Source organism: Nymphaea colorata, chromosome 3 (genome assembly GCF_008831285.2).
Source record: "Nymphaea colorata isolate Beijing-Zhang1983 chromosome 3, ASM883128v2, whole genome shotgun sequence".
NCBI lineage: Eukaryota > Viridiplantae > Streptophyta > Magnoliopsida > Nymphaeales > Nymphaeaceae > Nymphaea > Nymphaea colorata.
In genome coordinates, this window is record NC_045140.1 from 23,545,619 (window position 1) to 23,573,573 (window position 27,955).

Genomic DNA, 27,955 nt, shown 5'->3' on the forward strand with positions numbered 1-27,955 from the left:
TTGAGGCTTCATCTACATTCGGTTCCCGAAACAATATCCACAAAACCAGACCCGAGTACACAAATCAAAGCGGCTCTTTGGGCACCTCCGTCTGCAACTTGATGGTGTTCCAGATAAAGGAAACCAACCAGGTGTCCTATATTCTCATGCCAAGTGTTGGCTGATACCCCTCGATATAAACAAAGATAAAGGTTCAACACAAAGGGGCACATAAATTATTATTTAAAGTATTCATAAAACGGAGAAACCCCAGTAGCTTTAGCACACGATGCTCCAGCCATTTGCCTAGTGGTGTGCAAGAGGCATGAATGATTCAGAGAGTCAACTTTCTTAACTACATGTTCTATAGTTCTTTTAACATTGACTGCCAATAGCACCTATGATATTTGTTGCTACCAAACTAGATCCTGCTTTTGGAAATAGCTGGTACTAATTCATTGACAAAATTTGTTTCCAATCATAAAACAATGATCACAACAAAAGAGCCTCCTCATCTACCAAAACTGCAAAATGAGGGAAAACAATGAAGACAACTTTGATCAACAATGAGTAAATGGCAAAATCCAACTACACCACAACATTGCTACTGCTACATTGGAAGGTGAGCAATCGGCTGCTCAGTACCTTGACCACCTCTGACCTAGGCACAATCTCTTCTTTCATGGCTTGCATGTCCTTTAACTTGGCAACACCATTCTGGAGCTCGTTTTTGCCAACCATCAGCACCCAGGGAATGCCAGATTTATCTGCAAGCCCAAACTGTTTGCCGATATTCTTGTCTGATGTGAGCACGAATTCTGCTTTCAAATTGGCACTCCAAAGCTCACTGACAATCTCAGCAGCTACATCCAGTGAGCCAAGCTTATCTCCCGAGACAACCACCATAATTTGAGTTTGTGCCGCTCTTATTTCCTGTAAAAGTTGGTCAACGGAGAAATTGAGATCAGAAGATTGGGCTCTAAGCCTCTAGTGACGTACCAATAGGGGTGATTTTATCCATGATTGTCAAATGCACTGAAAGCCACGCCAAAGTGAGAACAAAAAGAAACTAAGAATAAAAAGGAGGACAAAGCAGTAATAATTCAATCATTTCACGTCCATTGCACAAACATGCATCACCTACTTGGCGTCTGCAAATTATTTTCACAATTATGAAGAGGCACCAGAATGTGCTATCCTTAAATCACAAAAACATAACAGAAATATATATATATATATATATATATGTATGTATGTATGTATACCTTCTGCTCCTTTTCCATTTGTTCCATTATTGTGAACACCCTTTCTATTCCCAAGCTCACCCCTACGGCAGGGACTGGCTTTCCGCTAAACATCCCGACAAGATTATCATAACGTCCTCCAGCAGCAATTGAACCAACCTAATGGTGCAAATAACAAGAACATCAGCAGAAAAAAGGGACAAAATGCATGTATTTGAAAGCAGTGTGTTGACCATTGTTGGTGAAAGCAAGGACGATATCGGAAGACAAGAAGATGAATAACACATAACAAGATCATGTCACAGTGGTGTGAGTGGCTTCTGTAGGTTCAACATCCAGATTCTAGATACATCCTTCTCACCACCTTCTCTTTTGGCGCACTCATCCACCATTGGTGTGATAAAGATCAACAGTGGTGTCACAAAGGAAGCTAGAATAAGTGTGACAAAGCAAGTTACCACTATATTCTATTTCTCATCAAGCATTTATAAACCAGTCATAGATGCCAACAGAAGAAATTATACCATGAATGTGATAGTCCATATTAAATAGTATCCTTACCCACAGCCATCATATAGTACCTTGTTGTTTTTAACATCTCCACTTTAGACATTTTATGGCCTCCATTGACAACCAAAGTAGCATTTGGATGACACCCTCAAAAAACATCGTTTAGTAGTTTTTTAATCACTTCCAGTAACCTGGTTTATGTGTTCAGGTGACATCCAAAACAACATTTTTTGTGAAAAACCTAGGGGGCTAGGTAATTCACTCCCTTTCAAAAAAAATCATTTTATCCCAAAGATGCCTTGAATGACATTTTGCCTCCAAAACACTGTTTAAGGGTGTCATCAAAATATGCCTTAAAGATTATCGAGCATTAGGAGTATATGACACTACATATATTAAGATGACACAAGACAAACACTAGATGCTTACAAGATATTGGTCACCAAACCAGAACAGCATATGGTGCAGAGAGGAAGAAGACAGGAGTAGGTGACACAATCGATCTCAAAGTTTTTCTTTTTTTCCCCTTCTAAGTTGAAACGGTATCTCTCTTTCCATTTCAAGAAGCAAATCTCGCACAAGGCGCAATATCTTTAGCTTGTGAAGACATTTCTGACGGTTAAAGAATCTTGGTGATTTGTTTCAATAACAAAGTTGCTCATGTTGCCTTCAATGTACTAAGCTGAAAGTATATAATGCACGCCAAACTGGAAGTACATCAATTATATAAAGCAGGACATGCTGTCCAAGTGAACCAAACCATGTAACTGTAACAAGGCTAGGAAGATGCACGTGATACCTGTGTAGAACCTTTAAAAACAGCTTCATAAATAACTCCTGTGTAATAATCAAGACCCCTTGCCAGACTCAAGTCAAAAACAACTCGATTGATGCACCTGGATTTCTCCAAAGCAGTGAATAAAATCTCCAGTTCATCCAAGACAGAGCTACAGTTCCCAAGGAATGGACTGCCCTCTTTCTTTAGCTCAGCCAATATTTGCTGGGGGTGCCCTCTTTTCTTAACAAGGGAACCAATCATATCCGTTGTCTCCCTACTTAAGCCCTTCTCATCAACCTGACACAAAAGGATATATGATAAGCATTTAAAAGCAGGCTAAAGCAAACTACGTCACACACCTGGGATGTGGGTGCAGCATTTTTCCCAAAAAAGAAGGGTGCAGGTAGGATATAAATATATATCGTCCACAGACAATAAAACTAGTAATGACAATTAATAAACTATAATTTTATCAATGATTCAACAGAAAAAAAAAAAGCAATTTGTTTGTTGCCATACCCAAGCGGCAACCGAAGTTGTGTCAATTCAGATGTGGCAACCTTTTTGAAGAATTTGTGTTACTTAGAAAATAAGGTTACAGCACGGAAGTGCAGTTATCAGAAAAGGGGGGGAAGCCCCAAATGATTGCACTATTGGACTAGATATTCCCATAACGTGGAACAAACCAAAAAGCAGCACCACCCAAGTCTCTACCTCCCATTTCCTTTCCCATTATCTGCAAATTAGGTTTTCGAGAATAACTTATGAATGAGGTTCAAAGAACATATCTTTTGGAGTAAACATATGGACTATGGAGGCATGTGACAAGTGCATGAATGTTAATAAGACTGTCGGTTGAGTGCAGAACCAGATAAAATACACTCACTCTGCAGAAGCTGATGTTGGCAATCTCCCTTGTGGTGAGACATGCTGCTCAGTGGTTTTTACAATTGAGAATAAATAAAGTTGGTCACCGGGTAACTCGGACACTAAATCACACAGATAGTGGTACAAATACAGGCACGCCCCTTTTGGGGTTTGGTTGGGGGTGTGGGGGGCGCTGGGTGGGTGTTGTGGTGGTGGGTATGTGGGGTTGGGTGGGGTGTTAGGGTACATATACTACAATTTTAAAAATTGTGAATATGGGGATAAGGCAAGGTGTATATACATATGTGCGTGTGTGTGTGTGTGTGTGTGTGTGTGTGAGCGCAAAATCTACAAAAAAAATATGCAAATTTAATAAAAAACACGTGAAAAAAAGTGCAAAACAGGTGAACGATATATTGAATAATTAATGTGCAAAAAAATAATATTTAAAACTTTAACATTAATATGGAAAATGCAAAAAATTAATATACATGTTTTAAAAAACGTCCAAGTGTGTTGCAGTTCCAGTGTCCATGTGTCAACAAGGATATGATGACCATTTTGCCGTATTTGTGTCACATAGCTGTGGGATGTGGGACAGGTTTTACCCTAGGCGATCAGTGAGGTAGGAAGGAGATAAAAGTATCACTAACATGTGATCCAACCAATCTTGAAAATGTATATTTTTTGCTAGCATAAAGAACAGAATTTAGCAAATCATATGATGGTATAAAACTCAATATTATTTCTTAACTTGAAAGATTCCTCTCAATTTTTCCCTCACTAATCAATTGTAAATTTTCAAAAAGTCTCAGAATGTTCAGTGATGTTCCCAAATGAAATAAAGCACAGTTAGGAAACTGTGTTGCCCCATCTGTGGAGCTACATTCACAGGAACGGGCAAGATGAGGCTATTCCAATGGTATTTACCACAAAATATTTTGAAGAAACCTGGTTCGCATACCTCAAACTATATTACCTTATCAATCAGAAACAACAAAGTTTGAAGTTTATCAACTAACAGCAAGCCAATCCTATATCTCTCCTGAGTAAAATCCAGTGATGAAGATTACAACCCAGACCCCACCTCCTCCCTCCCATCCACTAATTATAACCAGGAACTTCTTTTGTCTAGAACTGCCTATATCGAAAATGCTCTAACAACCTGATTTTTCCACTGCTAGGGTGAGGCCCAGTCGACCAAGTTTTCCGGCCATCCCCAATTTTGATTGCCAGTTTCTACATAACATCTTCCATCAAAATGAATAGATAATATTAACAATGCAAATTTAGTTCATTTTTTGCAAAATTATTCAGCACAGGTTAAACAAGCATACATTAGACCGAAAGCATTAAAATCCCTACAAGTTACAAAAAACAAAAAATATGTTTTCATGAGAACACTGTCATAACCAAAAAATTCAACAATTTCATGCATACACATAAATCCCAAATTCAACAACATCCTTTGCATTCACAAGATCAGATGCTCTCACCAGTTCCTTCTGTACTTGTTCAAATGTCTGTTTATCTAACTTGTCAATGCTGGAACAAACAGTTCTAAATTTTTCAGGTGGCACGCCACAAATCTCTAACATTCCATCTAGCAGCCTTCGATGATTCAATTTTATCTGCAGAAAAAAGACAAAAAGATTAGAAAGTTAAAACCAGTGGATAGTAGCATCCATTGGAGGAAGCATAAACACAGCACGGCACCGCTGCAAAAAATAACATTAAACTTGAAAGAGTCATACTATGACCACAATAAAAAATAACAAACAGAAGTCATTACCTCATAATTGCCAATATTTAGTTCATCCAGCAACTCTGTCACAATCTTGATAACTTCAAAATCAGGTTGCATTAATGGATACTGACCAGCAATATCAAAATCACATTGGTAGAACTCCCTATATCTTCCTTTGGATGGATTGTCCCGGCGATACACTTTTGCTATCTGGTATCTTCTCATATTGTTAATGCCATTCATGGCTAGGTAACGGGCAAAAGGAACGGTAAGGTCATAACGCAATGAGCATATCTCACCACCCTGTAAATCATCACACTCAGTCCAAATCATCTTCATAGAAAGCAATTCAAACTAACTTCAAATTGAAGATAATCCTTAGGCAAGCAAGTTATATTTTGGAAGGCTGGCCTGCATATGACTCCGGATTATATGAAGAAAATAATCACAGAGCAATAAAATAAGCTACTGATTATACAGCTCCGAAGGATCAGAATGAAAGGGAAAGCCCGAAACATGAACGAACAGAAAATAAGTTCAACAAAACCAAACAAGTAATTAGAATAAGACATTACAGACCACCAACCATTAACAACTTTATTGAGACAATCGCTGGAATATTGACTTTAGATGATAAGCACCCATGTATGAGGTCAAAAGGATATGTAGCCTATATATGAAGGTCAGAAGGCTTTTCAGTTTCAATTAATCAAGAACCGTATTCATGCTCAATCATTCTCTCTTGTTGTTTCCAACTAAATGAGAAGAAATTATACACTAATATTATTTCAGCAATCTCAAGGATCAGAAAGTTCTAAAGGTTTCAGGGTTTCCACTGCTTCTGTTTTCCTAAAGTCTATTTAGATGTCGCTGGTTTGCAATCATGATCAGTTATGGCTATCTCAGTCAGTTGGAAAATGACTAAAGATAATGTAAAACATTAAGAAAAAACTAACTCGATACACATATACCAAAGGACCAACGTCTCAAATCCCAGTCTAAATTGTACATCACAAGTCCAATCATGCAATAATATAGGCCTTTCACAAATCTCAGGTTAATCTCCGCACCTAAAATTTTTATAATATTAAAGTAAGCCTTTGACAAAATATGTTTTCGTCATAATGTAAGTAAAAAACTCCTAAATATTGGACCATAATAATATAAAAGGATGAAGAAAAAAATATGCTCAAAATTTTGGACAAAATACAAATGTAAAAGTAGTAACTGAAGAACCATAATATTTATGAGTACATAATGTTAATTAGTTATTAAAAAATGCTGAATTAATTTTTCAAACTTTCAATTTGGAAAGCATCCCTAATGTCTATGGCTATGAATCACAACAGTTGCACCGTGAACTTGTGTATGTGTGTGCGTCTGTCTGTGTGAGTGTGTCGGGGTGTATGTGTGTGTGTACAAAAGAGAGAGAGAGAGAGAGATCAACACATTAAAGCGATCAGCAATAGTGCAGCTGCAATGCACAAAACTAACGTGCATTAGTTAAAGTTGTTGTATTCGCCAGTGAGTGAAACAAAAACCAAACAGAAACAATAGGACAAAAAGTCAAAAACACCTAGCAATTTCTCTTGCTAAGCAACTAGATAACCCCAGGTCCTCAACTAGGAAAGAAAACTTCCGTCAAAGACATCATGATGGTTTTAGTGCCATAACAAAGGTTTATGAGCAAATTTTCAATGCATATACCCCATACATGTATATGACATACCTGGTCAGCAAGATCATATATCAGTTTTGAGTCCTCTCCATACTTTCCCATGAGAGTCTCTCTCAATTCAAATGCTGGTGTATCCAATGCAACGCCTCCATGCCTCTTAAACACTCCAACAATAATTGAAAAAGCTTTTTCTCTTATTGCCATTTGCTCTTTACCAAAATCACGTGTACCCTAGCAAATAAAGCAATACGTTTTAGTTCAAATTTACCCAACAGGGTAAAACGTTAGTGAGTACCTGCAGCAAAGACAATGCACAACCGAAAACCAAAAGAAAGAAAAACATTACACGATTATTTGCACATGTAGAGTAGAAGTTTCACAAGGAAAAAATTTTATTAACTATAGCAACTAAGAAGCACATGATACGACCCCGTCCATGCTAAAAAATAACACGTACAAGCACACTAAAGATCCAATATCTTAAATATTCTGCGAGCTATAATCTCAGATTTGTAAGGAAAGTTAATGTATTGCAGGCTCCAAACCAAGATCCAAGATATCTCACGTGCCCATTCTCATATACATTGATTTGAGGTAGTTCTACAAATTGGATTGAGAGCCAAATCAACAAGTATGTATGTTCTATCACATCAGATGTGTTGCCTCATACTTTGATTTGTGATCGAAGCCTTTCAAGTTTCAAACTTTCAACACCAGCTTAACAAAATGAAAAAAGGAATTAAGAACTTCGTTGCAAGCCTATGTAAACAATCCAATTCTAAAAACTTTTAACAGTTTAGAGCCTATAGTTGCCAAGAAATTCGTACTTGCTAATGGGAACCATTCTGAATCACGAAACTTTGTTTTCTGAACTCTAGAGATAACACAAGTACTTCCCATTTTAGAAAGTATGCTTTAAAAAATGTGAAAAACTTGCACCCAGTTACATGGATTGGGATTGACCAGAAAGGACATCCGGGAAGAACGGATCCTACAAGGAAGAACAAACATACTTCCCAACAAAAGATGTACACGTTTAAGTCCATGTTTGTGTCATATACCAAAACGGAGAAATGCACGAACTGCTCCTTTCCACTTACTTTACCTGATGCTCCTTAGCATCACATGCTTTTCATATATCAGGATATCTTTTAAATACTTGCTTCTTACCTCCCGGCTCCCGCTTTGTTCAACTACCACTAGTTTATGGATATAACGTCACATTTAAACATTTCCAACTCAAAGCTGATGGCCAAAATGGCCATTGCTGAGATAGGTAGACGGCAGACCAGTCAGATCATAAGGGAACAAGCATCAGTTTTGGGTATTTCTGACGTCTCATAAGCATATATATTTATTAAGAAAAACAAGTCGGAATGGACTCGTGAAGAAAATAATTGCTAAAGCATGGAGATGCCCGGCTATCACTTTGACCAGATGAATTCCAGTTATTATTAACTGCACCATGAGTATCTTATTCCACTTTTGATGAACAATGTGGCTGCACCCACCTGCTGATATAATTGCTTTTCACGATAACACTACTTTTCCATATGTTAGAATCAGTAAATAACATTTTCATCGGTACTATTTGTGCAATAATGTCTATTGTACACCATCTTATCCATAACCGAACAGTGTCGAAATAAACATCCTCATCAAACTTACAAAACTATCTTGAAAAACAGATATAATTAATGAAAAGGCACTTGAACTACATACCTTGGGGATTTTAGGTAGCCGTCTCACTTCATTACTTTCCACGATCCCCTTCACCGTATCCAGCAAAGCTGTAAGCTCGGGATCTTTTGGATCAAAAAGGGAACAAATCTCACTTGCCCACTCCGCAACTTGAGTATCTGCATCATTCACTTTGCCATCTACATTTCCGTTCTCACACCTAAGTCTGGATTCTATAACCTGACCTATGACCAGCCTAATTGCCGCGGTACCCTTGCCTACAACCATCTCCGAACTTCCCTTTTTCTTTTTCTCGTTCTTTTCCTTCTCTCCGGGTTCATTAGCTGCATTCGCGAGGGCCCTTTCACGCACTCTGAGAACGAGCACAGCAACAGCAGCCTCCCATGCTACAATCTCTCTTGTTTGCTTCAGCAAAACATAAATGTCATGGAGAATAAGAGCACCCTTACTTTCATCCGCACTAACTTCCAAAATTCTCTTTACCCGTTCCTTTAAGCATTCCATAGTAGGACACTTCCTCGAGACGGCTTCCATCATTCGCACTCTGAGCTCATCATCTTTAAGAGTTTCAATGCATGTTTTTGCTCTAGCAAGACTATTCCCGCCCAAATTCCTCAACAAATTCGTCAATGGCAAAACCGAGTTCACCAAATCCGCCTCGCTAAACATGTAGCCAGAAAACTTCCTCTCTGCACTATTCGTCTCCACCCTCACTTTCAATCGAAGAGCCTTCACTGCACCTCTCAAGCTACCGTGCATATACGGTATCGACGAAAACGCAATTTCCTTCAAAGACCCCAGCAGCTTCGATCCAAACACGATCCTCTTCATATCCGCCGCCACGTCCGTCACTTCCCTTGATCCCAACCCCTCGCTCGAGACAGGCAAATCAAAAACCTTGCCGTCGACAGCAGACACCTCGCACGACATCGCCGCGACTGCATCGACCACGGGACACAACGACGCAGCCGAATGCTCTATAAGCGCCGCCACCGCAAACGATGCCGAAGCAGCTCCCTCCGCAGCCTCAAACTCCTTAGCAGAAATCCCAAATTCGACACCATCCCCCACAACAACCCTCGAGAAATCCGGAGCTATTTCTACTTCACGGTCGCCATTGATAGCATCCGCTAGGGAAATGGCGAGGGAAGGGCGGAATTTGGAGGAGAAATTTGAGAGGATGAGTTTGTTGACGAAGACGGCGATGGTAGCTCTGGTTTCCTCGGGCGTCAGGTTCAGAGTCGGGGCTTCGCGAGAGGAGGAAGGACCGCTGGGTGGCTCGGACTGGGAGGGTTTCTGGGCAAGTGAAGGGTCGACGCGGAGGGACGCAATGGAATTAGCAACGGCGAAGACGGATTCCGGCGAGAGAACGGAGCCCTTGCCACCAACGTTGACGGCGCTCCGTCTTCGCTCCATTGCGACGATGGCGGCGGATGCGGCTGACGAGGGAAGAGGACCTCGGGGTTTTTCTTCTCGATAACAGGGTTCAAGAGGTGAGAACGTTATGCGACGTTGGTGCGTGCCCACGACGGCCCAGAAGTCCGGGTTCGTGGAAATAAAACGCACTATTAAAAACATCTTGCTAGGTAACCCCTGCATTATGCACTTTATTCAAAAAAAGTCCTCTTTCTTGTGGTTTTGCAAAATTATGTTTCCCTTCCCCGTGCTCAAGGACATGTTGGATTACTTTAATTTCTTTTCTAAAAGGCCTTGAAAATATAAAAAAATGTCGGACTACGTAAGGTCCCATTTAAAATTCAAAAGAATGTAAAGTTTATGGTTTAATCTTTGAAAGCATGCTCGAAATTATGTTTGAGTGGGCATTACACGGTTGGATAGTTTGTTATCTTGATTAATTTACTTGTGCAATTTGATGATGAAAGTAAACCGTAGGATCTCATGGGAAGGCTACTTTTATACTTCTCCATAACATGGTCCCTCTTTTTCGACAAACCCTAGTTTTAGGTTTGTCTGAATAACATACATAGTCCCCCTCTTTAGACAAACCAACCCTAGTTTTAGGTTTGTCTCGATAACATAGAGAATGAGTTTCTCAAATTTAAAAGATTTGTTCTTAACGAAGAGCCCTAAAAAACCTGCCTCTTTTTCGTTATAAAAAACGAGTTCATGACATACCACACAATACAATGTCACAAGCACCAAAACAAGTTATTAGAAAGTTGGAAACCACTTAAAAAAATTAATGTATTCCAAAACATGGTTTCACGAGGGAGAGTTAAGGGGGGCCAGGGCCCCCTCAAATTGAAAAAAGAGAAAATTATATGTAAATTTAAAAAGTTTTCATTTAGCTTACATAAAAAACCTTTCAAAATTATATCTAAATTCGAAACTATAATTTCATTAAGTTGTTAATTTTACGCCTGAACAAACCACGTTTCTAAAAGGTGTGTTCCAAGCGTCACCAAAATAGGTTTTCCTGGTAAAAGTTGCGTTGTATCGTAACGGGAAATTAAATGTCGATATAAATATCGCAGATATTTACCCTCCCACAAGGCGTTCTAGGCGTGCGCGGCAATAGGTAGAGAGAATTTTCGCGCTCATTTGCGCGCCTAGGTTGCATCCCTCTCTCTTGCAGCAGCAGAACCCTTAGGTCTCGAGAATGCCGGAGTTGCCGGAGGTGGAAGCGGCGAGGAGGGCGGTCCAAGACCTCTGCTGTGGTAAGAGGATCGTCCGCGCCGTCGTCGCCGACGACTCCAAGGTCGTCGATGGCGTCTCTCCCGCCGAATTCGAGAAATCGCTCGTTGGAAGGACGATAATCGCTGCGCACCGCAAGGGCAAGAACATGTGGCTCGAACTCGATTCCCCGCCTTTTCCTTCCTTCCAGTTCGGTATACTAAATAAATCCCGCCTTGCCGCTTTCATATCCGTTTTTAGTCATGGATGTGGGAAGTTACCAGATTCGGCTGCACATATTTCATCTCTACATGCAAATGCATGCTATTTGCTTTCGATTTTCTTGCACAGACGTGATAAACGTTGCAGTTTCTCTCAGGATGAGGGGTTTATGTGGGATTGGTTACTTCTGTAGAATCTACTCTGCGTTTGTTTCTGCGTCAGTGGATGAAAGGGCATTGAATCAGAACTATAGGATCGATTCCACCAGTAGTATCCGAAGATTATATGTCTCGTTCCCTATTTGGGAGTCGAATGATCAATTTTGAGTATGCTTTTCATTTGGATCGCAATGTTATATGATTAGAAATACGAATTGAACTAGTCGGTGAAAGAGCTCGAATCACTTTGGTATCCGATTTGCTGTGCTTTTCAAGCATACTCTTCCAAGTTTTGCCAAAATCCCAGCACAGAGTGCTATCTCGAGTAATTCTGGCACTGGCTAAAACTGATGGACGACAGACATACGAGTTCATGCTTAGCCCCGATTGATCGTTAAAACCGGATTTCGTTGATTAGTTTTGCTTTATTGACAAAGAAAAGCCATACAATGTTGTCATTTGGAGGAAGCACAAGGCGAGAATATCATAGAAAGGAGAAGCTCAAAGTAAAAAATGGACAAAAGGAATATGGAAAGAACATATATTGTGAAGGTAAATGACGGTCTGAAACAGAAACTGTTGAGGTAGTAAAAGGCTCAAACGGTGGTAGGAGGTTAAATATCTGAACTAAAGTTGCATCATACCGTTAGTTATCGATAACTCAGGTGCTAAGCTAAAAGATGATGCAGCTGGCTGTGGCTGGATCTTCAGTCATGCAGCGTGGTTTGTTATTAAAATTTATATTTGGAAATGGTCATAAGTAATTTGTATAAATTATAAACTAATCAGCCACGAGAAGATGACCATCATCCAACCAATAATCATTTGAAAACCGAGATAAATCCTGATCAACCGAGTAGTTTCCGACAGCAGTTTTGACTTTACAGGTTTATGTTTTTTTCTCCTTGTTTATTACACGAGGAAACCACGAGACTTTATTGTTCACTTGGTGGGTTAAAGCCCTGAGGCTAGCACCCCTTCCCAGGGCAGCTTCGTGGTTAACTAGGTTAGTCTTTGCTATTCCCAAAACACCACCAAGAATGTCTGCCATATAATGACAAAATCATATAAACGTTTTGGTGGAAGTTCAGCAAGACAAACAGCATGGTCACCAATATCTTTCTCAGGTATTTACAGACAAAATTTTGTTTTTCATGGGAACTCAGAGTTACAAAAAATCAAAGCATATAAAATAGTAAAAACTATGATTATGAGCTTTGTTACGATAATAGATGGTGACCCTTGAAACTTGAAAGTAAAAATATCATGATCATTAGCTAAAAGGACAATGTTGGCATGCACATAGCTAAAGGGAAAACCCAGAGGACAGTGATACTTTTTCTCTCATTAACATGACATTGCTTTATCAGTAAATGCAGTAATGCACAAAATAAGGCGAGAATGCTTTATGGCAATATTGTATGTAACATGGTGCATCATATGATATTACACAAATATGTATAAAAATGACACTATGCATCCTTGAAATTAGTTTTCGGAGTGTAAGTGCAACTGTTATAGCTCATTATTGTGTGTGTATGGCATGATATGGGGTGTAACTTTCATTTTGAACTTAAAGTCATGTACACATCTTAAGGCTGACTATTCAATTTGTCATGCAAGGCATTTTTATGCAGTAAAGTAAAAAGTTAAATTTTAGGCCTGATTTCATGCCAAAAAGTTGGATTGGTCATGATTTTCATATAAGAACCTATGTTTGTTGTCTAAAAGAAGTTTAAGTTTTATGACCATTACCTTGTTTTAACTTTGAAGGCTCCAACTGTTACTTTGTGGTCATACTCTACAAAAGGTTATTAATTTGATACATATTTAAGTATTGAGAGTCTCTAAAAGTGGTCAATTTTAACTGTTTCTGAGAAAAGCAATTGTGTCGTAGGTAGGATACACTTGTTACTACTGTTAGTATTATTTTTAATATTTATGAAATTCATGTTTTTTCGTGCTTGTGCTATTATTTTTCCTGTTACATATTTTTATGATGTTTTTATTTTTGTGATTTTTAATACTAAAAAGCTTGAACTTGCTTTTTTTTATGCTACTTTATGTATTTAACCTTGGACTTGGTGACATTGCCTTAGACAATGAACAGGAAATTTTGCAAGTCTTGCTTGAAAAATTGCAATTCATAGTGACTTATATCTAAATTTTCAAATAGATGTATAAGTAACGATTAGAAGTGTTGTTAGAATCTAAAATTTTAGCTGCTGTTAAACACGAAACGCCTTATCTCAACGATAGTGCTATGAAAATGTGATAACAACTGCAGGTTTTTATTAATTTATTATGTAATAAAATTTGACCGAACCTCTTGGCCTACTGCTGTTGCTTAGGTATGAACTATGAACATGGCAGCAACAAATATTTCAGAATGTACAAGTGTTTCTTTTTTGTTGTTTTTCTTTGAACTATATTCAAATTGAAAGCTTATACAAGAGTGTATTTTCGGCGTGGACCCTTGAAAATCTATGTTCAGATTGCGTGTTTTGGGCTTAAATTCTGTCTCCAATGTGAAATCCTACAGGCCTCACCCAGAATCTGAAGGCTCCACTAGGAAGTGCAGAAAGTGTTGCATAAATTACATTTTCTTACCGGCTTTAGCCTTGTATACCTTCATTTGTTTGTCATTGTTGATTATTTTCAGTCATAACCATAAGTTCTTTATAGTGATGGAAGGTTCTGTTCTTTGGTTTCTGGAACACTATAGGCATGTCGGGTGCTATCTATATTAAGGGGGTTCCCGTGACAAAATATAAAAGGTATATGTTCACATTTCATTTTTCTTATTTCCATTTTTCCATGTGTTTTTGTTGGTTATTTTTCGAACTAAACAAGTCTTGCTTGTATCAGTTTGAGTGTGGTCAATGGTCATCCTCCATTTGTTCATTTTAGGGCCCTTAAAAACGTAGGTGTCTAAGACTCTAAATACATAATGCATCTTGAATCTAGACATATCGGTGCCTAAGTGGAGACAATGCATTTTCATATGCTTCAGTCCCAAGGTGTTGCTTGTGACTGCACTGTATGAATACCCTTTTGATGCAATGATTTTTGTATGCTAGTCAATTTGCAGGCACGTGTGAGATTAGGCCTGCATTTGAAGTTTGAACTCATTTGTAGGTTACTCAAGCCTGGCAGTGCTTGCACAAATTAGATATCAACAATTTTTTTTTTCAGAAGAGTCAGGAATTGGATAGATGAGATTTGACCTTCCATTCCTGGGAAGGACAAACGCAAACCATTCAGAGATATTTTCTTTGTGATTCACATAGCATGTAAAAAGAAAAAAAAAAGAGACCTACACATATATATGTTTATAGTTTATACTCATGCAAAGGCACACATATGGACTTACACGTGGGCTTCACTTGTTTTTGCAAAGGAGACCAAGTAGAAATTTATATTTACATGGGTGTGGGCATGGTGCGGAGTAATTTTCAAAAACTTGGGTATGGGGACACGGCCATTCATATATATTTATATGGGGACACGGCCATACATATATATTTATATGGGGACACGGCCATACATATATATTTATATGTATACTTATATGTATAACAATAACATTTAAGCTAAATAAACACATAAATTCATTTCTTATATTAAAAAAAATACATTATTGAGCAAAAATACTAAAATATTTGCTAAAGATAGAAATACTAAAATATACCCAAAAAAGTAAGTGGCCTTTTCAGATGCACGGTGCACCCATGTTTCATTGTTTTTATGGTGGGGGGATCAAGTGAAAATGTTATCCTGTTGTTTGGCCCATATGGTTAGTATATATTTGATGATTTGACACTTATTAGTGTTACAGATCTGCAGTGAATGATGCTGATGAGTGGCCATCCAAATACTCAAAACTATTTATAGAAGTAAGTTTGGTGTTTCTATCCTTCTAGTGTGTATACTTCCTAATATCTCCAGGTAATGGCATAGCCAATCTTACCTGGATCATATGTCCACTTTTTTTATGCTGTTGTTGCATTATTTGTCACTGATTGACTTAGATGGCAGCTTAAAATGCAAGTCTTATTGTTTGTCATTGAAATTTAGAACCATGTTTACGTATTCGTATTTACAAAAGGACAAGCTAAGGTATGCAACCGACAGACAATGCAAATTTTATTAAAGTAATTGTTGGGCATCTAATAGAAAATTTAGATTGCTTCATTCCTTTACTTCCTTTTTTGCTATTTTTGCTTTCCATGTAACCTTCTTATTTTGTTTGATGCAGTTGGATGATGGTTTAGAGTTTTCATTCACAGATAAGAGGCGCTTTGCCAAAGTTAGATTGCTGCAGGATGTATTGGCTCTTCTCCACATTTTGCTGCGGGCTTGTTATTCAGTCTTCTGTGTTCAAGTGCAAGTAATAAGTTTGTCATTGTCCTTATAGTTGATACTTAATGATTTCTGATTGTGCAGCCAGCGTCGGTTCCTCCTATTTCTGAGCTAGGTCCTGATGCTTTGTTGGAGCCCATGTCAGCAGACGAATTTGCAGACTCCTTGAGCAAGAAAAAAATTGCTATTAAAGCTCTACTATTAGATCAGGTTGTCAATTGCAGTGCATTTGCTGAACATGTTTTAAGACATTTTTTGAACTTATTTGCTTGTTCAAGGGTGAAAGTAATTCCATATGCTTTTAAAATAAGTCCATTGGTTATGTAATCTTCAGGGAGACCACTCAGATGTTAGCTCTTGACACACCATGAATTTGCAAGGGAAGCATGCTTTACAAGAAATAATTGCCTTCAAATTTATAGCATATTTGAACCGATTGTTGGCAAGATTTGTTGATGAAATGCTCTCAAGAGGAACCTGGGGTTCTTTAAATATGCTATTGTTTGATGAAGCATTTTGATGATAAATGGAATTGGCTTAGCCCCTAAAGATGGATACGACTGAACAATGTTGTTCTGCAGTTTCTGCTTACTCATAATATGTTGCTTAGCATGCTTATCTGTTTGGTTGCAAGGATAGAATAACCAGATCTATGTCAAGGTAGATGAGTATGAAAAATTTAGACCTTTATTTCCTAATTTAGCCCAAGTCTTGCATTTTCCATTTTGCAGGCATATATTGCAGGTATTGGCAATTGGGTAGCTGATGAAGTGCTTTACCAGGTCACCATGCTTGCTTACTATTTTATGTTATTGTCGTCTGCATCATCAGCTTTTGACAGGACCTTCTTTCTGGTTTTCTTGCTTGACACCCTAAAGCAGCTCCTTTTCCTTTTTTCCTTTCTTCATGTATTAGTTCATAATTCTGTAATGGTCTGAACAATTTTGGATGGAAAAAGTGGTCACATGATCTTAAAGCAAAAATTAAGTACTGAGAGGACTTAAATGAACATGGCTTTCTTGATCTTTTGGCTAAAATCAAGTGTGTGTGGAGGACTTAATGAACCTTTGGTTCCACGTTCATATTATTATAAAATATAAACTACAATGCTCATATATAATACTAAAAAAGTTTGTTCTGCACAAATAGGCTACTACTGAACAGCTGCCACCTGCATGTTGTTGTCAGTTTCTGTGTTCATACTTATGTTGAGAAGGGAACCTTCTGCGCTTTGCATGCTAGGGCCTCTCTGTCTGTTCTGTGGAAACCGTCATGCCTCTGTTACCTTTTGGGAGTGTTACCTTTTGGGAGGCCTATGCCCCATAGAAACTGTCTGCCTGAGATTGTCCCTTGGCCCACATAGGTCCTGGATGTATTATCTCATTTGGATGCTATAGGTTCAACATGTTTAATTTGAGTCACTAATCAATTATTTTAATGGTTTATAGTCATGCATAGGCCTGTGATATAAGACATGCATTTTGTTGTGACCAGGCAAGGATTCATCCACTGCGAACTGCTTCAAGCTTGTCCAGACAGGATTGTGAGCAATTGCATAACAGCATTAAAGAGGTAGAAAGAATAACCTATCAAAATAAATTACCTTTTAGTGCATGAAACTTCTTGCTTGACACAAGTACCTGACATATGAAGATAGAGAACACCAAAAATGCTCTTGTAGGTAATACAGTTTGCAGTTCAGGTCAATGCTGATTGCAGTCATTTTCCAACCAAATGGATATTCCAGTTTCGATGGGGAAAGAAGACTGGAAATATCAACGGTGAGATAGTTGAGAATCTCACAATGTTATTGATTGATTTCACAGGTGATTGAAAAAGCATTGGCTGTTGGAGCCGATAGTAATCAGTTTCCTAGTAATTGGATCTTCCACTTCCGGGAAAAGAAGCCTGGCAAGGCTTATGTCGATGGTTGGCCCCTTTACTTTCTGGAGAACTACTCCAAAATTACTAACCCCAAAAAATTTGTGGAAAAGTTTGATTTGGAAAAAATTTACTTATTTTGGTGTTAATTTTTTACTTTCGTAGTACTCATGCATATTCAGTTATTTTAAAGTCATACTCCAACATGCCTTCTGTGAACCGTGATCACTGGAGTCTTCACATGGTGCAGGAAAAAGAATTGAGTTCATCACTGTTGGGGGCAGGGTATGTTTCATTTTAAGCTAGGTTGCTTAACGAGTAGGCTCCTATTGATTTGGTTACCATCTTCCAGACTACAGCATTTGTGCCTGAACTTCAGAAGCTGACAGGGGCATCGTCTGAAACTGTAAAAGGTAGAAGCAGAAGGGAGGCCAAGTCCAGCAGCGAAGAGAACGTAAAGCGCAGTAATAAAACAGAAAGGCAGGCCGAAAATGAGGAAGCTTCAGGCTCTCTCGCTAAAAGAAAGAAGAGGACGAGTGCTGCTGATGATAAGGAAGGCCAGCAAAAGAAGGGCGCTCAAACTGGAAAAGGAAAACAAGTCGTCTCAAAAAAGGCAGCAAAGGTTGTGAAGACCAGAAAGAAGGTGCAGAAGAAGTCGAAAAAGAAATAGATGCGATTGTCCGTGCAAATCCTTTTTGGCTAATTTGGAAAGTGGGGGTGCTCCATTTTGTGAGGCTTTCACAGGTGGCGATTGTATCAAATCGCGACACGCTAAATGATGTAAATATTGTCTGTCTTTGAATTGAAAGCCTTGATGCGACGCCATCTATAAAATGCACCCAACCATAGACGGAGCCGGATGAAAGACGCCGAGATATTATGGTTTAATGGGTTCTGCTGTCGAGAAGATCGCTAAACCTCGACAGACCCTAGAAATTTGTTGATATACTAATAGACTTGTTTCAGTAACAAGCTTCATGCAACGTCTTCCACCCCCCGGAGGGAAGATACCTGTTCATTGAGGCAATGGCATCATTAAGGATTGGCATATCAATGACGAAGAGAAAAATACAGCACGTAAGAGATGGTTTCGGCTTCTTGTTCTATGAAGACTGGCAACCATGTTTTGTGCAATTCCGGGGATTAATTAGGAAAACAATTAAGACAAGAACATTCGGATGCCAACAATGATCGAGCGTCTCCATAGAGCTTTCAAATACTAAAAGCCCCTGCCGATGTTAGAAAACAAGCAGCAAATGAAACCGAATCAGACGCAACCGTGAGCAACCATGCAAAGCTGGTCGCATGGCGCCAAGCCCACAACAGTCGATGGCCACCAATTGAAGAGCCAGAATGCCACCATTTTAACGGACTATTACGGGAAGAGTTGATAAAAAACATTAAACAATAAAATGGTACCCCTTATTTAAAGCCACAGAATCTTTGGAACGTTTTAAACGCTGTAACTAGCGTCGACATAATACTCCATAACGCAACAACATAACTTCAAAACCACCGAGAGAGTTCCCAACTTCACACACCTATAGTTCCTAACACATCACCAAGTTCACATTTGCAGCTGAAGCCAACAGAAATCCAGCAGGACCACCATTCTGCATCCACCTCCACTGTTGTATCAGGTGTCAAATCGGCTTCCCATAGAACCCTTAGCTGCTGCAACTGCCGAAGACCCCTAAACCGCTTTCAGCACAATCCAGGTCTAGTTAATTCCCAGAACCCTAAAGCCCAACCCTTTTGTTTAGTTCACCTTCACGATTCATATTACTCGTGATTGTTCAACGCGCCAACCACCTGTTAGGTATACTACCAGGTCTTCTGTTACGTTCAAGATCTCGTTCAGCTCCCAAGTTTGCTCAGCTTTTCCCAACTTCAACCAGTGACGCGGCCACATCCTGACCAAGGGGGGGAAAACAAGGAAGCGTCAGACCTAATATAAAAAAGAACATTTTTGCAGGTCTTATAAGGGTCACACCTTACCTTTCAAAGGCAAGCGCACATAGTTCTCTTGCAAGACCAACAGTGCTCCATTAGAAGAGTATAAAACATTGACAATGGCCACAAAACACTGGAGGTCAGCTTCGGAAACACTAGGCTGCATGCCAACCTCCACGACAGAGAATCTTCTAGCAAGAGAGTTGGAATAGATTTGGAGACCTGGTTGGTCAAGCAAATGATTAGTCATCCCAACAAAATCGGCAGAGCAAAGATAAAACAGCAAAGACATACCGCATAAACCTCAATTATTTGTGAATAAATTTCACACAAGATACTGTCCCGACCACAGCGACTGTCCCTTGTGCTGCTCCTGAAGTGGCGCAGGCACATTGCTGCCCATCAGGACATTCTGCTGCGGTTGCTGTCCATGTAAGAGCTTCAGCTGCTCAAGAAGTTGAACAGGATGCTGCTTCATTAGGTTTCCCATCTCAACCTGCGTACCAGGAAGCTGCTTGCCAGGGAAAGGAAAACCGTTGATGGCATTCCAGTTACTTCTATCTGCAGAGAAAGCATTACTGGTTTGTGGCAGTCCACCACTAAGTTCATTTGCATTCGCTGAGGGCAGTCCGTAGCCATCAAGCCAGGTATAATCATCCAACAAAGGATGTTCATCGCCCCCAGATATTTCAATCTTGGCTTCATCTTGCGGCTTGGGTGGCACAGGACCAAACCCTGGTGGTGGCCCCATGTGTCGAACAGGTCGGCCAACAGGATTTTTCTTGGATATTGTTGGAAGGCTTGGTGTATGAGAGGAAAAACTAATGGAGTTCTTCACCGCAGGCATGATGGTATCTAACTTTGACGGTATCATAGATTCCACAACTTTAAGCTGATTACAAGACTGGGTTGGAAGGGCTGCGTTGCCTAAATTCCCTGATAAGGAAGGGGCAAACGACATGGGATGTGAAACCCCCAGATCATCTGAAAATCCATTTCCAGCGACCATAAAGTCAGTCATCCTGTTAACTGCAGACAGCTGTGGTTCAAGAAGCCATGCAGTGGAATTGGATGGTTGCACTTGGCCTTCAATGAAACCCATAGATGCTGAGGGAGGCCTTGCATCAACATTATATGTTGGCTGCACCAAAGAAGTCTGGACAGGAACATTTGTTCCTAACCCACCCTTCAAAAGAATCTCAGCAGACAAATGATTATCGATAACAGACTTCAGGGAATTCATATCAGCTCGTTTTTCAGCTACTGTGGGCTTGAAAACAATTACCTCGTCTTCTTCCTCTACTTCACCAAGCAGCTGACAATTAGATATAGAAGCTTGCAAGCCCTTGACATCATCCACCAATGACTCCATATTAGCAGCAGGTTTGGATGTATCTGGGAAGGTAGGAGCCACTTCTTCAGAGATCTGGGCTTCAGCCCCTATAACAAACTTCTTCAGCTTGTCATCAAAATAAGCACCTTGCTGATCAATTTGAGCCACTCCCATAAGAGCTCTACCGGCAGCAAAGATCCTCTGAACACGGGCAACTTTTGCCTTATCAATGCCAGCACTATGCTTCTTTGAGAAATCTAATATGAGATGTGCAGGTTGAAGAGGTAGAAATCCTCTAAGTTCAAAATCTTCAGATAATGCCACACGACCACCAGGCTCGTTTTCATCATACACGCTTGTATCATAAAAACAGGCATCACTATCACCACCATCCACAGAGACCAGCCCATTCTCTATAAGCTTGTTCAAGAAGGAAATACACTCCCTCCAGAAAAAGGATCTCGCAGCAACCTGTTTTTCCTCAGCATCGATGCTACCAGCAATATCTGAATGACATGCCAGCCATTCAATGAAGACCAAAACAGAAGGCAAAAGATAGCTAGAAGAGACATCTTTTAACTCTAGACATCTCTTCAAAATGTGACCAACAAACTCAAATGCCGCGACAAATGCATTCTGGAGCAGAACAGAGCGTTGCAAGATTTCTGCGTATGATTGTCCCTCAATATCTTTATTCACATTGTGAACAGTAAAGATGAGAATAGCAATAAGTCGAACAATCACAAGAGCATTCTCAGCAATATCTGCACCAAAGCTAAGTTCTTCTTCAGGTCCAGATGACAGCAGTGTGTGCAGATCATTGATTACTGATGCAAAAACTTCTGCAAATGTTTCAAGACTGGGAAAAATAGAAATGTGTTACAGACTAAAACAATAATTTCAGAGCAAAACAAAATGGCAAAACAAGTAGAGAAGAACACGAGCAGTAATACCTAGTACGTGTAAAGAGAATCCCATTGAGTCTCACAAACCGGATGCAGAAGTTTTTGTATGTATTTGAATTCCCAATTGCTTTTTCCTTGTAATTGAGAACTTCCTTCTTATGATCTCGAGCCAAAAGCCGTGTTTCCCCTCTACCTCTTCCTTTCCCAGAAATTCTAGCATTGGGCATCTTGATTGAAGACGACTTGGCATATGAGAGAAGCTGAGTGTAACTTTGACGATTCTGTGAACAGGATATAAAACTTACTGAGATTGAAGGTACAGTATAAGGCTGTACGAAAAGTTTAAATCAGAGGAAGAGATATTCAGCAAACGGTCAAAACTTAAACAATCATTAAGTTATTAACCATTCGCGATGAAGGTTGGCAGTTCTATCTACATGTGAGAATCTACTTTTTTTTCCCCAAAACTACTATTTGATCAGCTTTGCCGACCCAAATCACCTTGTCTGCAACCTTAGTTCAGTGCCTTAGGAATACCCAACAAAATTACGGTGACGAAGAGAACGTTAGCAGGCCACCAGCAAAGGGACGACAAATACAATGCAAGATACCAACCAGCTTGTGGAACTTGAGATTATTTTCCAGTTATATCCTCCAACTTTGCCATGCAGCAGAAGCAAGTAAACAGTTAAAAGAAAGTAAAATGGAAAAAGAGAATGGGTCATCACCTTCTTTAAAAATGTGGAAAATGTGGGGCAAATTTGGTAAAATAGCAGAACTGCTTTATTTATTCAAAATGGAAACTTTAATGCATCAAAACTGCACAAATGAGAGCCCTTAAGAAAATACTGCAAGAAAGCAGCCTAATGTCACTGGCAACTGTGAAGCAAGCTGTGTGAATTTGTCAATGAAATTCATAATGACAGTTCAAACATCAAGAACACATGAAGTTGGTCAGATGTTCAAAGCACCTCTTTCTTTGAAAGTAAACAACAAGAAATTCAACGCAGGTTGATGATAGTAGTACATCTGTCTTCTTGTCCCATTGTGAAACACTTATAGCGCTTTACTATACAAGCACAAAATAAATTTGCTAGCAGAATCTGTTTCCCAGGAGAGATCAAGAAAACAGCTAAAACTCATCTAAAATTCAAAGAAACTGGAAAACATAAAATCACAAGAATGTGTCCTACTAGACGGCAGAGGCCACCACTTGTTCTTAATGTCAGCAATTCACAAATTTTTTGGTTTTATCGGAAATTCATAATTACAGATTCAAGTACCAAATGCCAATCCAAAGGAAAAGTGAAAGATATGAAAAGCAGCAGCCCATCAATAGGGAAGGAACTCAAGCTTATTATGTTCAAAACTGCATTAGCAGCAAAAGAATGAAATGTTATTTTCAAACACCATGTCATAGCATACAAATGATTTTAACCATTTAATTATATTTCTGTGGGAGATTACAACATAATAAGTAAAATAATGAAATTTTTACAAAATCAACAGCATGAGGAACATGCACATAAAACTATATAGGACTAGAGTAATGCTATGAAAATGGTATAACAGCAGGATACCAAACATTCAATTTTTAAGATCAACGTTCTCAATTACTTCGGACCAAAGATTGGATATTCTTCAAAAATGTGCTATGTTCATTTTTTACAATGGGAAAATATGAATACTAGTATGTCTAACTTCAGCATATTGTTTATACATTAATTTTATCATCAGTTTTCTAGCATCAATAGATGCAATTTGCTGAACGTGAAAGTGTAACTAAAATAAAACAATCCAATTATCAGACTCTATTTAAAATGACTAAACAAAAAGGAAAGATAACCAGATGCCTTGTAGGTAATACCTTCTCAAATAAAATAATGAGGTTATCTCTTGCTGTTGAGCAAGGGCTTTGAACTGCCAGACTTCGGAAGTACCTGTATACTATCATCAAATCTTCTCCCAAATACGAAGCCAATATAGCAAGCTGAATCAAAGTAACCATATGAGGTAATCATAAACTATGCCCAAAAAGATAAGCAGACAAGTACATGCATGTGCTGAATATCCATGTATAGACAAGCAATCAAACACAAATGAAATGAAAACCTGATGATGAGGGTTGCCACTGCTAGGCCACATTGATGCAGCTTGTGTGTAATAACTTGATGCAACAGCATAGTTTCGGTTACTTAATTCTCCTTCTCCATAAAGTTCTGTATATCGAGCAAGATCACCTAAGTATATAAGGCATCGGTGACAGGACATGAAACTTTTCTTCTTGTCAGTGGATGTCTTCTCATCTTTCATTTCATTGTCAATGCCATCAGATAAATGATCCAATGGCAAGCCATGTTTTGACTTGATCTTGAGAATAAGATCATGATAAAAGCCAGTGGCCTCAGTAAGAAAGCTCTTGAAAAAGGAATGAATTTCATTTCTTGATTCACGTCGAACATAAGCTTCACCTCCTCCTTGTGCCTGAACAGCAGTTGCAGTAGTTGAACTGCTGCGCAAGCGAGCTCGAAACTCCTCAATGCATCTATAGTGCAACTGCCACAATAAGTGTTCTATTTCATGGGATTCAGAAAAATCACTATCTGCAAGGATTATTGCTTCATAGTTCTGGCGCATCTGTCTCCATCTAATAGGGTCTGATGGGATTTTTGAGTTGACTGACTTCTTAAATTTCTTTCCCAACTCGACATTCTGAAATGAAAAAGAGAAGTTAAGAACATGGAGAAGAATCAAAGGGGGAGGAGGGGGAAGTAGCATCAGCAATGTAACTTGTTCTATTTTTACATGAAAAAGACAAGGGAAATAAAGAAACCCTCCTTTAGCAGACTTTCTAAACGTGTAAATTGGAGTTCCTCCAAACATTGACCAACGAGCTGCAATTCTATGCTACAAAAATTTGAGGATAAAGCACATGCATACAGGCCATGGAATCAGAGCACGTCAAGGGCTAGGGGGAAAAGAAATCTAGCAAAGTCCCTTGTGAATTGTCTTCCCAAATTAAGAACGTCAAGTGAGGAAATGACCACCAACTTTGCTCAATCCCCCAGATATCACAGACTAAAAGTCAAATTGCAGGACCTGGGAAATCCTAAACCCTGACGCTACCATGAAAGGGTCACTGATGAAAGAGGTGGAGGTGAAGAACCAGAACAGGAAAGAATTTCATGTACAGATCCACTACATTTCCATTCAAAAAAATTGCTCCTAGCTAAAACATGAGCATTTTTGCCATCAGAAATATAGAGACCTTGTACACTAACCAATGAGGCAATAAAGTTCTCAAAGTATAACTCTAGAATCAAGATGATTGCTCTTTCTTCCTCAAGCATGATCTTAAATCATCAGTCATCACACTATGTTTAACCAACCCTTCTGGATCACACTTCCTATGTTTCTAAGCTATTTGTTGGCAAGAAGAGCAAGAGCCCAAACATGAAAAGTTCAGCTGGTGGAATCACGTAGGATTCCATCATAATAATCAGCAATAATTTGGAAACTAGGTGCTCTAAATCATATCCCGTTACTCTTACAAACAATCATGATAAAAGAGAAAAACAAAACTATAATATATCCAACCTCCAACAAAGGACATCTCCGACATTATCAAAGAAAATTACTTTGGAATCATCCCACATTTAAAAAAAAAGGCATCTTTATCATATTACAAGAAAAACTTCACTGTAAAAAGTTACACATCAAGAAAGAGACCACTCTTTCACGAACAGACAAGGGAGGGACTCATGCCTGGGCTTTGAAGCCATTCATACCTTAAAAAAATCATGCAGGTGACACATTTATGTAACTATCTTTTCTTTTACTCCTTAGGTGAGGGGGAGGAAGGGAGGGAGGTAAAAGAAAACATTTTGACATTTGTTGTGGGCTCCCAACACAAAGAATTAACAAAAGACACATAATTCTGCTCCCTGACTGTAGTTCAATCAAAGTTGATGCACATTCAGATGCTCAAATAGAACCGCAATCTAAACAGCCACGAACTTCCTAACAGAAACCACAGACATGAAAAGAAAAATATGATTGAATTGAAGCTTTCATACAGCAAGTATTCCCTCAAAGGAACCACAGACATGAAAAGAAAAATATGATTGAATTGAAGCTTTCATACAGCAAGTATTCCAAAAGGGGAAAAATTGAAACTCCTGACCCAGAAGATTGCAATCACCCACCAACAATTGACACACCCACAATCTCCACTGGCGCACATATTTATAAAAAAATGCACACCTATTACCAATTCTTTCATAGGATGAGACCTAGGCTTTTCTTTTTCACCTTACTCTACATTCAGACGACCAAAAATTACAAGCATATGACAAATCAACCGGTCAAAAATGAGGTCTTACAGAGGCAGAAAGTAGATGAAAAAGAACCAAACGCATATAAAAGATGCAACAAACATCGTATCAGGTAAACAAAGATTGCTCCAATAAGAATCATAAAAAGTAAAAAGACAAATAGACCTTCACTTTAAGAGGAGATCGAAGCAACAGAACAAAAAGTCCACGTGAAGTGGAAGAAAGTGTAAGAATGATAAGACAATAGGCACTATATTGGGTAGAAGCCTTGGCCGAAAGACATTAGAAAGCAGAAATTATGGTAACAGACCCCAATATGATATTGTAATAAGATAAGAATTTATTTCTCCTGAAGAAAGACAAGACAAACAAACCTTGTCATAAAGGCGTTGAGCAAGATCAGCTGGCGTGATGGCAGAAGCATTATCCATTGGGACAGTCATCATCCATCAAGTGTTCCGATTAACTTCAGTTCAGTATTGGTCATTTAGACTGCTGCACATGTCTGCAAATTTTCCATGTTAGATACACATGTGAACTGACTTAGCAACGAACTTAAGCAACAACTTAAGGACAAGAATTGCCATGAAAACGGTTCGGCAGGAAAGACGATCGAGACACCACCAACAGGCTCCCTTACTATCCCAGGAAATTAATAAATAAAAGGAGGAAGATAGTATGTTGATCGGCAACAGGATCAAGAGCTTAGGAAAAAAACACGATATATGACGTTCGGAGGAAATAAAAACAAAAAGAATGCACTGGATCCTATCTAAACAAGATGGCATATCAGAGCAGGAACGTAGCCCCGGAATACAGAAAAACATGAGATGTCGAAAAAAGCCATCTTTGGATCAAAATGCACATGAAAATAGCAACAAAGCCGTATACCAAAAAGAATACTACATACATGCGAAAGGCCGACAATTGAGCTTACAGAAGGAAAGCACCCCAAATCTAAGTCGGTAAAACAACGCACTGGTAGAAAAAAAAGCGAGGCAACCGATTGCCATCATACTTCTAATTATGGTCTCTACGGCAAGAATTCACCGCCCACCATATGTAAACCCTAACCACACCGATCTGCTAAAACTACCAACAAAACAAAAAGCCATAAGAAAAAAACATAAATATACAAAGCACACCCCATCCAATCCCCACCATACAACAAAATCACCATGCATCCGTGAACCTAAACCCAAAACAACAGACCCCGCTCACCCCCCCTCCCCAACCCCCCACGAAGCCCTAGATCCACCAAAACGAACCCTAATCTTCAGAAAAAAACCAGAATCAACAACAATCGGCAAAAGGACAAACCAAAACGCCATCCAATGACCGCGATAAACAGCAACGAGAGCAAAAACGTCTTAAATATAACAGATCGTCCAAAACGAAACCGGAACGCGCAAAGGAACATCAAATCCAACAACCGATCGAACAATCAGAGAGACCGATCCACAAATCAGAGAGGGCTAGGGTCCGATACCTGAGAAAACGCGTAGAAGGTGGAGAGGGAGAGATGGAGACTCGCAGAGGATAGTCTCAGCCGGAGACCCCGAGAGAGAAGAGGTGCTCTCGCCTCTTTGTTCGCTTCACGTCAAAGGAGAGAAAAAGAGAAAGAGGGAGAACGAAGTAATAAATCGGAAAATCGGAACCTCATCCTACC

General features: G+C 39.2%; 3 protein-coding genes across 6 annotated transcripts; 1 reads left to right on the forward strand and 2 right to left on the reverse strand.

The window, feature by feature from the left end:
- Positions 1 to 192: 192 nt before the first annotated feature.
- On the reverse strand, positions 193 to 10,039 carry LOC116250541 (histidine--tRNA ligase, cytoplasmic). The gene is made up of 7 exons (XM_031624239.2): positions 8,526 to 10,039; positions 6,855 to 7,034; positions 5,171 to 5,428; positions 4,875 to 5,009; positions 2,533 to 2,808; positions 1,245 to 1,382; positions 193 to 912 (listed from the first exon to the last, which is right to left on the reverse strand). Exons 1-7 carry the CDS (start codon positions 9,918 to 9,920, stop codon positions 568 to 570), a joined length of 2,727 nt encoding a protein of 908 aa, XP_031480099.1. The 5' UTR covers positions 9,921 to 10,039; the 3' UTR covers positions 193 to 567.
- Positions 10,040 to 11,035: 996 nt separating this feature from the next.
- On the forward strand, positions 11,036 to 18,815 carry LOC116250517 (formamidopyrimidine-DNA glycosylase). Of its 4 annotated transcripts, none has more exons than XM_031624192.2 (10): positions 11,036 to 11,353; positions 14,244 to 14,295; positions 15,357 to 15,414; positions 15,777 to 15,845; positions 15,965 to 16,093; positions 16,612 to 16,662; positions 17,375 to 17,452; positions 17,562 to 17,661; positions 18,012 to 18,046; positions 18,114 to 18,815. In XM_031624192.2, exons 1-10 carry the CDS (start codon positions 11,125 to 11,127, stop codon positions 18,429 to 18,431), a joined length of 1,119 nt encoding a protein of 372 aa, XP_031480052.1. In that variant the 5' UTR covers positions 11,036 to 11,124; the 3' UTR covers positions 18,432 to 18,815. The 4 variants fall into 4 exon arrangements, with proteins under 4 accessions (XP_031480052.1, XP_031480050.1, XP_031480053.1 ...); XM_031624190.2 differs by lacking the exon at positions 17,562 to 17,661 and adding an exon at positions 17,707 to 17,809; XM_031624193.2 differs by having other exon boundaries at positions 15,965 to 16,090.
- A 346-nt stretch (positions 18,816 to 19,161) lies between these two features.
- LOC116250242 (nonsense-mediated mRNA decay factor SMG7) lies at positions 19,162 to 27,935 on the reverse strand. Its single transcript, XM_031623803.2, has 8 exons — positions 27,776 to 27,935; positions 26,661 to 26,791; positions 24,065 to 24,664; positions 23,820 to 23,942; positions 22,001 to 22,233; positions 20,009 to 21,906; positions 19,760 to 19,936; positions 19,162 to 19,674 (listed from the first exon to the last, which is right to left on the reverse strand). Exons 2-6 carry the CDS (start codon positions 26,730 to 26,732, stop codon positions 20,040 to 20,042), a joined length of 2,895 nt encoding a protein of 964 aa, XP_031479663.1. The 5' UTR covers positions 26,733 to 26,791; positions 27,776 to 27,935; the 3' UTR covers positions 19,162 to 19,674; positions 19,760 to 19,936; positions 20,009 to 20,039.
- Between the last annotated feature and the right edge of the window lie 20 nt (positions 27,936 to 27,955).

Coding starts and splice junctions, on each gene's coding strand:
- LOC116250541 (XM_031624239.2), bottom strand. CDS start 9,920: ATGGAGCGAAGACGGAGCGCCGTCAACGTTGGTGGCAAGGGCTCCGTT. Junction 7,035..8,525: donor GGCTACCTAAAATCCCCAAG/GTATGTAGTTCA, acceptor TTTATTTGCTAG/GGTACACGTGATTTTGGTAA. Junction 1,383..2,532: donor TTTTTAAAGGTTCTACACAG/GTATCACGTGCA, acceptor TTGCACCATTAG/GTTGGTTCAATTGCTGCTGG.
- LOC116250517 (XM_031624190.2), top strand. CDS start 11,125: ATGCCGGAGTTGCCGGAGGTGGAAGCGGCGAGGAGGGCGGTCCAAGAC. Junction 15,846..15,964: donor AAGTTAGATTGCTGCAGGAT/GTATTGGCTCTT, acceptor CTGATTGTGCAG/CCAGCGTCGGTTCCTCCTAT. Junction 18,047..18,113: donor TCATCACTGTTGGGGGCAGG/GTATGTTTCATT, acceptor ACCATCTTCCAG/ACTACAGCATTTGTGCCTGA.
- LOC116250242 (XM_031623803.2), bottom strand. CDS start 26,732: ATGATGACTGTCCCAATGGATAATGCTTCTGCCATCACGCCAGCTGAT. Junction 22,234..23,819: donor TCATTATTTTATTTGAGAAG/GTATTACCTACA, acceptor TCCTGTTCACAG/AATCGTCAAAGTTACACTCA. Junction 21,907..22,000: donor ATTCTCTTTACACGTACTAG/GTATTACTGCTC, acceptor TATTTTTCCCAG/TCTTGAAACATTTGCAGAAG.